Raw genomic sequence first — 13,879 nt, forward strand, 5'->3', positions numbered from 1 at the left:
GACTCTTCAAATTATTAGTTCCGCTAATTCAGACTTTTTACCAAAATCCTCTTTTATAGAATCATGGAACACTCCCATCTGTGTTCCACACCAGACATGTACCCAACACCTCGACTCCAAACAGCAAAAGGTTTGAATTCGGGGCTCCGAGTAATTACTAGTGGCCGAGATTAATTGAAGCATTTCACTCAATAACTTAGCATTTCTGAGTGATACACTTTTTGGAAAAGGACATTTCAGGATGTAGGCGTCATCACAGGAAGTTACTAATGTCATTCATTGTTGTCTGCATACTGGCCAACAGTGTCTTTCATATCAAAGTCACCCAGCAGTTTAATGTGAAAACTAACGGCACTTGATGTGATAAATCTTGAAAATAATTCCGCTGTTTCAGTACTTTTGAACCTATCTTTCCATGTTCTGTAACCATCTCCACAACTGCTATAGGGAACTTTTTTTTATTACATTATTTTTTTAGACAATTGTCTGTCACTAAGTAGAGATATGTAGCATCGGCAATACCACTGTTCAGTACAAAAATGTAATCTTGCTACATATGAATATGATTGCTTATATTTTCAACCTGTTCACTTTGAGCAAGTTTCAGTAAATTGGTTAATGGAACAGTACATTTTACAAGGCATAAGTATAACCTTTTCGACTGAAGCACATTTGTTACAAACAAAATTGGCCATTCTTTTGGTATAAGATTGTGAGGTTTCCCAGATACTTAAAGAGAGCTTTACTCAATCCACACAAGCACTTGAATCATTTTTCATAATTTTGGAATGCAATTTAGTTTGGGTGGGCTGGAGAAATCTGCTAAGTTTTGTAATAGTTGATATGGATAGTTTTAATCACTCTTTTTTCTGTTTGCTCTGTAGGGAAAGACTCGTGTAAAATGATCCAATCAGGACATCACAAATGTATTTTAAACTGTGTAACCCAAGGTCGATTTTCAACAATTTTGCTATGGAAACAGGATTTCACAAAATGAATACAAAAGTATACCCTTTGTTCACATATTTGAACTTTCGTATTTATGAAAAATATATCATATATACATATATATTAATTTATGCTGATTAAAGTAAAAACAAAAGATTTACCATATAGTTACTGTACGCATGATCGAACATCTCAAGAACTTGATTCCTGCAAGAAAAGATGAAGTATCAAAACTAAAGTATAATACAACAGCTGCCTATTTTGGAACGCACAGTCTTAACATACACATGGAAAGTGTAGCTCTTGAAAATGTAGAAGGAAACCAATAGTTTCATAACATTAATAGACTAGTTATTAATTGGTATTTTTCCGTTTAATGAGGGGAAGCACAAGAACTGCCAAAAACATTTTGTTTTAAAGTCTATGAAGGCATCAGAGAACAAAAACACAGACATACACAATACATTAGACATTTATAAACAATCAAGCACAATTCTGAGAAAATGTATTTGTTTATAACGGTTTAGAAACCCTATGTGCAACCCTTTCTGTTTTAGCAGATAAACTGCAGAAAGGGCACATAGGGCTGCTGCCAATTTTCATTTCAAGAAAATGTCCCAACGATGAACAGATCACATAACTTGAAGAAAGACATCAGATAAGCATGTTAGTGAGAGAGAGTATGAGATCTGCACCTTCAATTCACCAACCAGTAATGACAAGGCTGCTTCCCATAACACTATTGTACAACCATAGTTCTCGATAATATCAGTAATCAGTCCATGAAGTGAGGAAGACTGGCTTCTCCACAATCAAACAAAGTAATATTTGAAAGCTAACAATTCTTTTAAGATGGACAAAATACTAAATTGTTCAGGATGTGGAATTCCTATAGCCCAATGCCCAGGACATAATGCTTGGGGTCAAGGGCAACGAGTTTTCATGTGTATTTTGTCCTTGGGACAAGTAGGCCCAACCCCCTACAGCACAAACCCTTTGGCTGCCAGTTTATAGTACCACTTTATGGATCAGAGAAGGGCATTGTATGCAGTTAAGGTGATACTTGTGTCCATGTGTTAATGCTGTACAAACGTGTATTTATGATTCTTCATTGCACAGCCATTATTATTAGAGTGAGCACTCTAAGTAAATGTCATAAGCTCGGACTGCACTACTGACAGTGGTTCCAGTAATAGCAATATGAGGCTATGTATAATGCTCCCAGAATGTTGTCTGATTAGATGCAAATGTTTGCAGAAGCTTGAAAGCAAGATTGATGATTATTTGGTTTCAAAATCGAATGTTCACAAAAAAAGGCAAAGTAGGAAAAAACTGTTGCTAAACAAATGTAACATTTTAGGTACCATTTCTTTGCAGCTTCATTTATTAAAATGTGTTAATGGATGCTGGTATTCATTAGTATTTCCCAAAAATATTCATATTGGAAAATTACTATAACCAGTTTCAATACGATTATGGGGCTTTTTTGGTTTTGGCAATGCATGACTTGTTTTGTCATGGTTTTTGTAAAACTTTATTGGTGTGGGAGCTGCCATTATAATAAACCATCATAACGAACATTGGTAAAAGCAAAAATAGTTTTTGGTCTCAAAAAGCACACATTGCCACAGTAGTTCCTTGCAATGAACAAAACTACTTTGTGTGCCGATAGAGATAGTAAGAATATTTTAATCAACACAAAAGATCATGGTTAACGCCAGACCTAATTAGGAGCCCTATTAATAAAGAAAGTCTCAAAGTGCACCCATGGTATTTGTCCTTGCATTAAGTGCAGCTATACGGCTTTCGTGAATTCACAGAAGTAGGGCAAGAAATAGCACTCCAGGAAAATATTTGTGAACTTCATTTTAGCATGAGCAAAACTGCACTTGTAGATTTGCTCATGCAAAAATCGGAGTGTTTGCAAGTTCACCTTCCTTCCAACCAATTTTTTCCCAACCCATGAAGAAATGTTACACCTCCCACTATCAGGAGTAAATTTACAACCTCTCTCAGTATGGGAAAATATTAGAGAAGTGTTGGTGAAACCCCTTAAAACATGCAAATTAGTAGGTATGCACAGACTAAAAAGGGCATTTCAACCCTAGAATTATTGCTTACCACTACCTTCAGCCTCAGTACGTAGATTTGTGGAAACGTGGCAGCATAAGCAAAATGATAGTATTCAAACTCTACTGTGGTATGAGTCATGGCATATTCAGAGACATTTTTTCAGAACTCTTATATAATGAGATTGCTGCCATAATGTGTCACCCCATTACACGGCACAAAAGGGACAAGTGGATTTTGTTACAGGAAAAGTCGATTTATGAAGCAACCTGCCCCATGGACAAGACAATATTTTATTAAATTCCACACCAATTGTTACAGTTAAATAAAATCCTCAGAAGTATCCGGTTTATGGAAATTACATTAAATCACTGACTGAACCATTTTTAATTGTTTCCCCATTTAGTCAATGTTTTTCCCAATATTTTTAAATTTGTGGGTGGCTAGACGAGAGGTAGCAAGCTGTTTGTGAGGAAGTAGTCCAAATGCTCATTTACATGTAGAGTCTACTGCAGAAACGTTTGTACTGCGTCAAGCAGATTAGTCGAATCCTATACAGTGGAAACTTGCTTGGATGGTAGGGTATCAGCTTGGACAGAATGGAACACACCAAAGTGCTGAACCTTGTGGACGGACTGAAGTCCAGATTAAGTTCACATTGGCACACACCATCTTCAAAACAATTTATCATCATCCCTGACGATCTCTGGTAGAAATAAAAACAGCTAAGAAGCAAAGACAATCGGATACTATAAGCAGGAAAAATCCACTTCCCGATCTAGCTCTGGTCTCCCTGCTCCTTTCCTTTTCTGAAACTCCCTTTCTCTGTTTTCCCTTCTGTTTAAATGTAGCTGTATTTTGAATTATATTAAGCACAATAAAACACTTATCTGGAGGAAGCACTTCTATATTCTGTAAAAGAAATTAGAATCCATGTTTATAACTAAAGGAGGGATAGGTTCATGTTTCCTAATTACCTAATTGGAGACAGTGTGCACTACAGCATCTGCTTGAGGAAGGATATCCCTGTACCCCTTTCAGAAGACAAAGCTTTGTGGTGCACTGATTCTGCAGCACTTTCAATGTGGAAGAAACGCAGTTTGCCTTTGCATCTGTAATGCAACACAGGAACATGGGCAAAGGCATTCCTTTATTACATGGGGCAAGGTCCTTTGCACTTGAATTTAGAAGGATGAAATGCATATGTCTCGTGATCCATGTTCCCAAAGGGGGCCCAAAAGCATCTGCAGTCCTTTCTGTAATACGGAAAGGCCAAGGGAGGCAAAAAGTGGAAGGAAATACCCATTGCAAGTCTGTACCATGGCCCCACGTGTGCTATTACACAGGTAAATGGTACTCATCATTTGATACCCAATAGGTTGAAAGGTTGATATGACCACCGGTAGCATACAGGTTGCACAGAGACTACTGGAGAAATCATGAGCTGTGGTTGTCTCGCAGGCTGAAAAGATTACTTATTTGAGAGGCTTATTTCACATTTCTTGACTGTTTCAGTAAGAGATGGCAATAACAGATAAATGTGCAAGTGCATGATGAAGGGACCATTTCGGTTGGTCTTAATGGTTCTGTGAGAGCAGAGGTACTACGACAGTGACCACATGATACTGCAGACAGTGTGCAAGGGTGATGTGTGATGAGCGAGTATGTGAGCATCAGATTGGGATGCCTATGTATCAGTGTGACCAGGGTGAGAACGTGTTTAGGTGAGTTCCATCAGTCAGAGTTGGAAAGGTTGGTGATGAAGGGAAGCTTACAGGGGTCTAGTGGTCATCTAGCCCTGGTCATTGGACTCTTTCCCAGTCACGTAAGAAGGGGAAGGCGAGGTGCAGAGAGAACCTCATTGATGGTCTGAGTCTAGTATGAGCCACCCTAGGCCAAGTGGGATGAGACTCAGTGGGAAGCAAGTGCCAGAACGGTCAGCACTAGGTGGTTCTCAACCACCACCAAGCAGATTCCCTGGGGGAGCCCTGACCCCTTGTTCTCCCTGCAGCAACAACTGATGAAGGTAGGTGGGATGATGACTGGAACACTGATCCACTAGGATTCAGGCAGACAAGAAACTGAGCAATGCAGGTCAGGTCCCCATTAGTGCTGCCAACCTGTGGGTTGGAGAGCTAGAATAAGGCACCTGATCATTAGCCAAAGGAAGGATATGTCCACTCAGAGCACACAGCTGACTAAGATACCCTTCTAGCCTTACAGGGAGTTGAGAGGAGTCAAAGCTTGAGAGTACAAATGGTGCGTCTGTTTTTTTATACATGTGGTTTATATCCATACACTGTCTCGGAGACAAGATTTTGCCTCACTGCCTATAGTCTTTGTCCTTTCAGATAAGGTGAACAGACAATCCCTAGCACCGCGATTGGAAAAGAAGATGGTTCCTCTGGCCAAGAGGTAATTTAAAATCTTGCAGAGACACTTCAAATTAAGAATTACTAGGGCAACTAGGGTCGAAAGTGTATGCGAGGGCAATAACACAATCCACATAGGGAACGGATGTTTCCTTATTTGGATGGTTGTAGTATGCTCTACCTCGGTTATCCTAATCAGTTTGCTCTCCTGCAGATACCAAGGCCCATTCGATCTTCCAATCAGGGAGATAAATAAATTCTAAATAAACTGAACATGACACACATCTATCTATTAGTGCGTCCTTTATTTGAAAGGTGATAATGATTCCTGGGCCAGATAATCTAGATAGAAGAAACACAGTTCTTGTTATTTCCTTATGAAGTGGAATATTTGAGACAGGCAGCAACATTGGAAAAAACACCGTCTGCCCATGCTGCACATTTCTCCAACTCCAAACTGCCCAGGCAATGTTCTTAATTTAACTTCTGCCCCACTCCTGTAGACTGTTGTCAATTTCATTCCTCCATCTAGAGGGATAAACGTCTACTTGTTCAAGTAGGAAGAAAGGATTGTAACTAGTACTGAGAATGCTGTTAACAAGCTATTCAGAAAGGACTGTCCCCTGCATGGTATTGGATCTTGTTCACCGATGTGTGAGAGCACGACTGCATGTGCACATGGTGTACTGGCTTATTTTTGCCCTAGTGGCCTGCAAGATATGGCCCGCTATAGACCAGTAGCATACTGGAGGAGGTTGTGGGTTTCTCCAGAACTCTCCCAATATGCACGGGCATTCCTTGAAGTTAGAGATGCAGATAGAGCAGATAAAATCCCTTGGATGAGGGAGGCAAGGGCAACATATATTGCTATGGGTCTATCCACTTTGTGGGAAGATCCAACAGCTAATACATTTCCACCAAGAAAAACTTTTAGAGAACTGTTATGGAACTTGGTTTCATTGAAAAGATTTGGTCGCTGTACCAGTCCATCTCGAACTGTGAAGTTTTGGGAATTAAAACATTCTGCCGCTCTTGAGGGTTATTGGGACTGGATTACCGTCCCAGGGGACAGGAAGAAATACCACCAGTTCAGGGTCGGAACATTACCCCTCAATACCTTTACTGTGAAATGGAGTGGTGGACGCAGTCCCAGTTGTCCTTTCTGCCCCACTCAACGGGAAAGCATTGGACATATACTTTTCATCTGTCCTGGATATAAAGTCCCTACTCTACCATGGTTAAAACCTATCTGCCTGCAGCTAGGTCTTAAAACAGGCTGCAAGTCCCTAAGGATTCTTCAAACTAATAATTCCCAGCCTGTGGTTATAGCTGTCGCGAAATTTCTCCACTGGATGTGGATAATCCGAGCTCGTAAATCATGTTTACAGTGATAATTTGTGTCTCCTTTTAAAGTTATTTATTGTGATCATGCCACTTAAATGTATATACATAGATATATGTTGTAAGTGTAATCTTTTGAAATTTTACTTTCTATTCTTAAAACTTTTAAAAATTGTACAATGAATTGTATGTGTTTTAAATGGATGTCAAAACATATGATACAACTCAATCAATGTACTTAATTTATTGTTTTTATTACTAGATATACGGCTTACAATTTGCTATAACTCTCTAACGATATACAGTACTATGATAATCTGCTGCTTGATATGTTATCGAATTACTTTTTTAATATGTAAATGTCTAGTCTTTTTTGATTTCTAAATCGAAATAAAGACTTATGAAATTGAAAAGTAAGACCTACGTTTGTACCTGACTAAGTAAAGTTCTGGACCTGTCCTGTTACAGAGAGGCACAGAAAGCAGCACCTCATAATCGATATGGCACTACTGCTCCCGTTCTAGGTTGAGGACATATAATGGCAGTAGCAGCATACCTTATGCTAAGAAAGATAGTGTGACCAGAACTTTTTATTTGGGTCACTGAGTGAATGGCCTACAGGACGCCTGTGTAAAGATGCACTGTCATGCGACTGTCCAGAACTTTGGCGTAACACCATGTATGTATTTTGAGTGCATATGAAGTGTCTGTGTAGCCATGTGCAATAGCAGAACTCTGCGTTTGAGTACTGAAGCCAGTGGGATATATTTTTAGTGCCCCTGGTTTAACATGCTACAAGGACAGCTTCCTTAGGCAGTGGAATTCTATTGCCTGCATCCCTGTGGCTGGAGAGTGGAGACCGGAGGCCCAAACATTGAAGTGAGAAGGATGGAGACAGAGCTACCTTACAAATTTGAGGAGCACTTTCGTTATCAAAGAACTGATGGAGATTCGTTTTTCCTGAGAACCTTCAATTGATTGTTGGGAGTGGTGAAGGAAGAATGCATTTTCTTGATGTGCAAGATGATGGATTTTCTAGGTCAGGGCAAGCCTTTGGTCTATCCATGAATACTGCTTCAGAGAGGCTTGCATGTCATGTGTCCAGGCTCATGAGACCCCCCCTTCCCCCCCACAATTGCCTCTCCGATATTGCAATAGGGACCGGAGTCAATAATGCGGGGCTAGCCATATCCAGTGCAGAATGCACGTAGCACCTTCTTCTACACAACCACTTTAAGGTTAGTGGTGCATACACTGGGCCGACTAGACTTCCTGCAAGGTCACAAAGGGGTAGGTGAGCTTCCGTCTTGTGATGCGTATTAAGGAGGCATTCACAAACGCTAAGCTGCTTCACCTATAACCCAACCCACTGTAGCCCATTCAGCATTTCTCAATTATGGCATCCTGAAACGCACTGGGTTACGTTATCTGTCTAAGCCCACATGACTTCCGTGAAAAGCCGCGCTTGGAGAGCGTTTTAATATGCTTATGCTCATGGTTTGATGCTCTCTCAAGGAGCTCATTAATGATCCTTTGGCAATCCAATAAGCGTAAGCACATGGAGGACTTTGACATTGCTTGTACTTATGGTTTAGATACACGTGAATGGAGCGCTTTCATTTTGCTCATGCTCATGGATTGATAAACATACATGGAGCGCTCCCAAATTGTTTATGCTCATGGTTTGATGATGACACATGGAGCATTTATTTATCGTTTAAGCTCATGCATTTTGATGCATGCGCTTGGAGCGCTTACCACATTTTATGCTTCTTAGTTTGATACATGCCTGTGGGGGGCTTACTGATTCTAATGCACGGACGGTAATGGTGGTTGCAGCAAGGAATTGCTAATACATGCACAGGAAGTGTGCCTTGTACAACAAGTTTCCACATCAGTGAATACTCAACTGATGTTATCTGGTCGTGGTGCTGCTAAACGCATTCCTGCATTGGCTACCTGCATTTTTCATTTCCTTATTTGAATACACCAGCACATACAAGTGTGCGATATTGGGGAACAGTACTCATTAATGCCTTAACTGAGTCATAATCCTGGGGATTCTATCCCCTCAAGGTTATTATACACGGGGAGGGGTGTGGTGTGTGTGTGTGTGTGTGTGTGGTTAAATTTGTATCGAACAGGATCCTTCGTCCTCAATGGTTCCACAAACCTGCTTACTTCAGTTCTCCAGCCTGCACCCAATTCTCCAACAGACTCATGCATACTCGTTCCTTTCTTTCCTCAGGTGGATATCAGTGATTGGGCTTGAGTGGTTTCAAAGTGGGTGTTATGTGTACTTCCTTGATTTCTGGACTTCTTTCCCCTTTTTTAAACTGTAGTAGCTTACACATAGAGGGAATGCCACTTCGGAATTTCCACAGCCTCCTCCCCTGTGCCCCAGCCTTCTTCCTGGTCCTGTTGACACATACACAAGTAAGAGGAAGGGACTGGGGAGTTGATTCACATTGTCTCTGCGAGGCCAAACCGCAGCCTCAAGGTAAGGTTTGCGGTGTTTTGACACTGTGGCAGCATTGAACTAAAACCTCACAATTCATTGTACCCTTGTTGTTGATGCTCCAATGTGGAGACAGACCCAGTGCCACTTGTAGTGAGAAGCATCATTTTACACAAAGGTTGTGTCTGGAAAACAATCCAAGAAGGTCACTTGAAAGAGAACCACCTCAAACCTGTTTTGAAGTTTGAGACAGATTTTGGTCTGGAAAATATTTCCAAACCTTCCGACTTTTTTTTCCAGTTTCAAGACCTTCATGACAAGGAAAGGAGTGCTCTGCAGAGTACTCAAAGAGCTGCTGTGTGACCAGGGCGAGGGTCGGCCTCACAGCCAGTCTTCCACTGGTGACCTGAAGTTTGCGCTTTGGCACTTTCTTCTGGAGAAGCTAAGGGTCTGCCTAGTACCTAGAAGCATCACTTCCTGCTGAGAAAATGAAGGAGTCTGAATGGCCCTGCAGGAGTACAGACTATCAAGGAAAAGCCCAATATGTCCCTGGATGGAGGAATACCAAGAGAAAGCTGACTGCCCAAAGCAAAGCAAGAAGTGGCCTGTGCTACAGAATGACAGTCTCCCATAAGGTACCTGGTAGAAACTGCCAAAAGCCTACGTGAACGCACCGGCCCAGGTGGGGGCTGCAACTTCCTTGGTGATAGTGCTGCTTTGTTAGGGGCTGAACTACTGTGACATTGTGTCAGCAAGAATGGGGCAGCAATTGCCCTGGTGATCATATCAGCCCAGTCAGGGCATGTACCTGCTTCGGCATCAAACATTCAGACAATCGCCCAAGTGGGGCTGCATTCATCTCACTGGCTGGAAGAGGCCACAGAAAACAGACCACACATGCATGGAAGATTCAGGACTGCTGATTGACACTGGACAGAACCAGAGGGGTCGCATGAGAGGGCGCGAAGGCCAGGTCTGGACTCCTGTGCAGCTTCCGAGAACTCCATCCAACTACACAGGACTTTATGTGGGAAGACTAAACTACTGAAATTAATCTGCACTTGAAAAATGCAAGAGATCCCGCAACTCACTCCTTGTCCACTACACCACTAAGACGAGAACATACAAAATGCACAAATTGATTGGACATTTGACTTGTGGGACACCAGAAAGTGCACCATAGCATGATTCATGCTTCTTCCTTAATTACTGGAGGAGAGGGGGCAATCTCAAAGAGTCACACGGATGGGAGATAGCATAGGGGCAGGAAGCAGTGGGAGTAGCACCACAAGGGAGAATCAGCGGCAGGATCACTGCCTTTAAAGTGGATTGCACAGTGTAGTACTGATGTGAGATTAAAAACAACCTTTTTTTCTTAAAAAGACAAGCACTGGTCTGGACACGGAGGTTAAAGTGATTAACGAGTTCTGAGCTTGTGCCCCCATACCATTTCCTTGAGAAGCCTGTGACTGCTTGCCCTTGCTCCGCTGTCTGTTAAGTATGAAAAGATTTGTACCTGGCCCAGAATGCAGAAGCTTAGCAGGACGAACTCAAGGGCACCAGTGGCAAACAACCTCAACTACCATGGTTGGGGTGCTGAAGCGTCTGCTTGCCCTGTGCCACACCACCCCAACTGGGGTCTGACATCTGCTGTCCAATCATCAATTGTATATATAAAACCAGCTCAACTAGGTGAACAGTGATTACTGTCAATGATTCTACCAGTGTCACTGATGCTACAGAAGTAGCAGAGACTGTTGATGATTGCGACAGACTGCATTTGCAAATTACCCAAGTTGTTCTCTTTGCACCAAAAACTTGCATTACATTTAAAGGCTATTGTCTTCGAGTCAGCACGGGGCGGAGGGGAGGTTGAGGCCTGAAGACCATTCACTACTTGGCCAATCGTTTCTGTCCAAGATCTCGAAAAAAGAAACCCTGAGGGATGTGGAAGGTGAAAAACAGGAAGACTGTAAGCCCTCTTGGTAGTAGCTAACCTGGTGACAATAACCTTTGGAAATGTCATTTTGTGTAGTTAAGTGAGCTTGTAGATTCTTTGCAAATGGTCTACAGTGCAAGGAAGAAAAATAGCAGGACTTCAAATTCACTGATGTTCGGGTGGATAAGTCTATTATCAACAAAGTATCTACAACACAACAGTAACTGTTTGCTGGTACTTTATAATAGATGTTAATTTGCACCATACTTGCTTACATGCAATTCTTTGCAAATTGTGCATAAATTGGCTTACTAGTAAATTACAACAGAATGCCTACAATAAACGCATGCAACCAATGAGCTGCCTTCTATGATTCAAACCTAAGACCTATGCCTTATACACAGCAGGAAACCAGCTCAATGCCAGAACTATTTACTACTATAAGAAGCACAGACTTTCCGACTGAACATCTGTCAGTTGTAGGTAGTTTACACTGATCTATCTTACCAGCTGATAAACTTGGCTAGCAAATATGGTCATTATCTATCACTGGGTTCATTTCCTACTGCAAAACTCAGTAAGCAACTTGATGGTCAACGGTTAAAATTTAATTATGGCCAGAAGCCCTTTAATACTTTCAAACGTGATAAAACATGCATCACTGAGAATATATCATCACCTATTATTTACAGTGCAAATTAACAGCAAGACAGGTACAATGGAAAAATTAAGTACCGAAGTGTTGTGAATACATCTACATTAGTACGTGTGTAAATTAGCGCTGGAAAGGTGAATTCAATTTTTCACACAAAGTCCAAATTTCAAAGATGTAAACCGAAGAGTAAAGGTTCTTACATTCACTATACTGCTGACACGTATCATGCCACATTTAATTTATGATTCTCCAGAATTAAGGTGCTTTATACAATGTCATGGTGTTAGTTACTACTGATGCGTTACTCTTGTAAAGGAAGATTCTATTTCCGAATTTGTACAGCACAGGTTTCTTTTCCACGAGTATCAAAAAAAGGGAAAACTGTAGAGTAAAAAGCTAAGTCAACGCATTATTTAGAGCGCTGCAACAGTGGGAAAAGTGGTAGGTACCAAGAACTATGTGGGAAAAGTCATTTTATGTCAGTGCCCCTTAAGCACCGTCACCTGTTCTGGAAGTACATGTGTCACAGGAGCTACCTGCAGTTCTAAAAGTACGGTCAGAAATCCAATGAACGACAAGTGTGTTTACGTGAACTGAATGAAGGTGCTGTCAGTCGTTGTATAGGAACAGGGGATTATGGTCAGTCATTCTACCAAAGCTAAAGGAAGACGAGGGCAGTAAGCCCACAGATGAAAATAAGACCTCAGACAAGGTGACAATATTTGAGTAGGTGCAGTCAGTGGTTCTCAAGACGCAAGTATGATGTCAATGAAACCAAAGGTCCGATTGTCAAATGTTCTAGAGGCACTGTCATATGAGGTCTCTGGGTCTCTCACAGCCAAACCCCTGCATAAGCCTTCCCTTACCTGAGCCTCTGTTTCTCCGCCCGGCCCATGGCGGCTTCCCCCGGGTGGGCGCTCCCACAGAGGAGCACCAGGAAGAGCAGCGCACAGCCCCGGGATGGGCACATGTCCCGGCTCATGGCAGCGGAGAGGGGGCTAAGCCCTCGGGGCAGTGCGAAAGCAGCACATCCTCCTACTGTGTCTGTGCAGCTGCCCAGCTGGCTCTGCACCGGCCGCTCCGCTCCAGTGTGGGCCAGGTGAACAAGGTACGCATGCGCAAAGCCCTATCCGAGTGTTGGGACGGACCGAGAAAGCCACAGGAGGAAGGGCTGCCTACAGCATGATTTGCGGTGGCGGCCATCTTGTACTGCTTGAAATATCTATATATATATCTACGAGCATCACTAAAACCAGTAAATGATTTCGCATAAAACAAAAATATTATTGTTGACAAGCATGCTAATATTTTGTCAACAAAGATACAAATGCATGTTCATCCATTCATTTCAGAACGGATGCGATATACAAAACAAACAATTTTTACCGCAATATTGATTATTATTGCAATTAATATTTATTAATTAAATATTGGTTTTCACCTAACCTTTAGTTAATGCAGTTTAAATTCGGCCAAACGAAACCCTGGTCACCTTCCCCGCTAATACAACTGTGAACTAATCGGCCATGTTTGCAGCGTCTAACTACCAATGTATTATGGAGAAAGTTGAACTAGTAATGAAACAGTAAACACGGAAACAAACTGAAATACTAAAGAAAGGGTAAACAATGTCCAATTATATATTGATATAACGTAGCCAAATATTAACACAAACATGCAAATAAAATTTAAACCTACCATTAAATTTGACATTTCTCTAAACGTTAAACACAAAGACAAATTAATGAGAAGATAAATATATGCATACGTTTTTGTTTTCTCACAGTCAGTGGAAAGTCAGCCACCTGTACGTTATAAGATGGCCCCCTTATTTCCATCATAACGGCAATTTTTCCTATAAAAGAATCATACGCCCTTCAAAGTTTCCGACGTAGTCTCGTCATTCTTGTGGCATCGGCTAATTGTAGGCTGCGGCTGTCATGTTGGGTCATCGTTGCTGACGTGTAATTGTTCCTATCAAATTCCTTTTGAGCGATGACGCGTGCACCCCATGGGTCTGCCAAATTAGTCCTTTTAAGCATTATATTTTTGTATTCTTATGTGTTTGAGTGTCACTTCTTTGTGCTCAGGGGCAT

General features: G+C 41.6%; 1 protein-coding gene across 1 annotated transcript in view; it reads right to left on the reverse strand.

Annotated features, from left to right (window-relative positions):
• EDEM3 (ER degradation enhancing alpha-mannosidase like protein 3) overlaps positions 1-12,919 on the reverse strand; it is a 570,354-nt gene extending 557,435 nt beyond the window's left edge. Inside the window, exons 1-2 of the mRNA XM_086957104.1 lie at positions 12,650-12,919; positions 1,110-1,155 (exon numbers count right to left, since the gene is read on the reverse strand). Of these exons, the coding sequence (XP_086813230.1) occupies positions 1,110-1,155; positions 12,650-12,765 (162 nt within the window). The 5' untranslated portion in view covers positions 12,766-12,919. The remainder of the gene's footprint in view (positions 1-1,109; positions 1,156-12,649) is intronic.
• Positions 12,920-13,879: the final 960 nt, after the last annotated feature.

Source organism: Lissotriton vulgaris, chromosome 1_1 (assembly GCF_964263255.1).
Source record: "Lissotriton vulgaris chromosome 1_1, aLisVul1.2, whole genome shotgun sequence".
Classification (NCBI taxonomy): Eukaryota; Metazoa; Chordata; class Amphibia; order Caudata; family Salamandridae; genus Lissotriton; species Lissotriton vulgaris.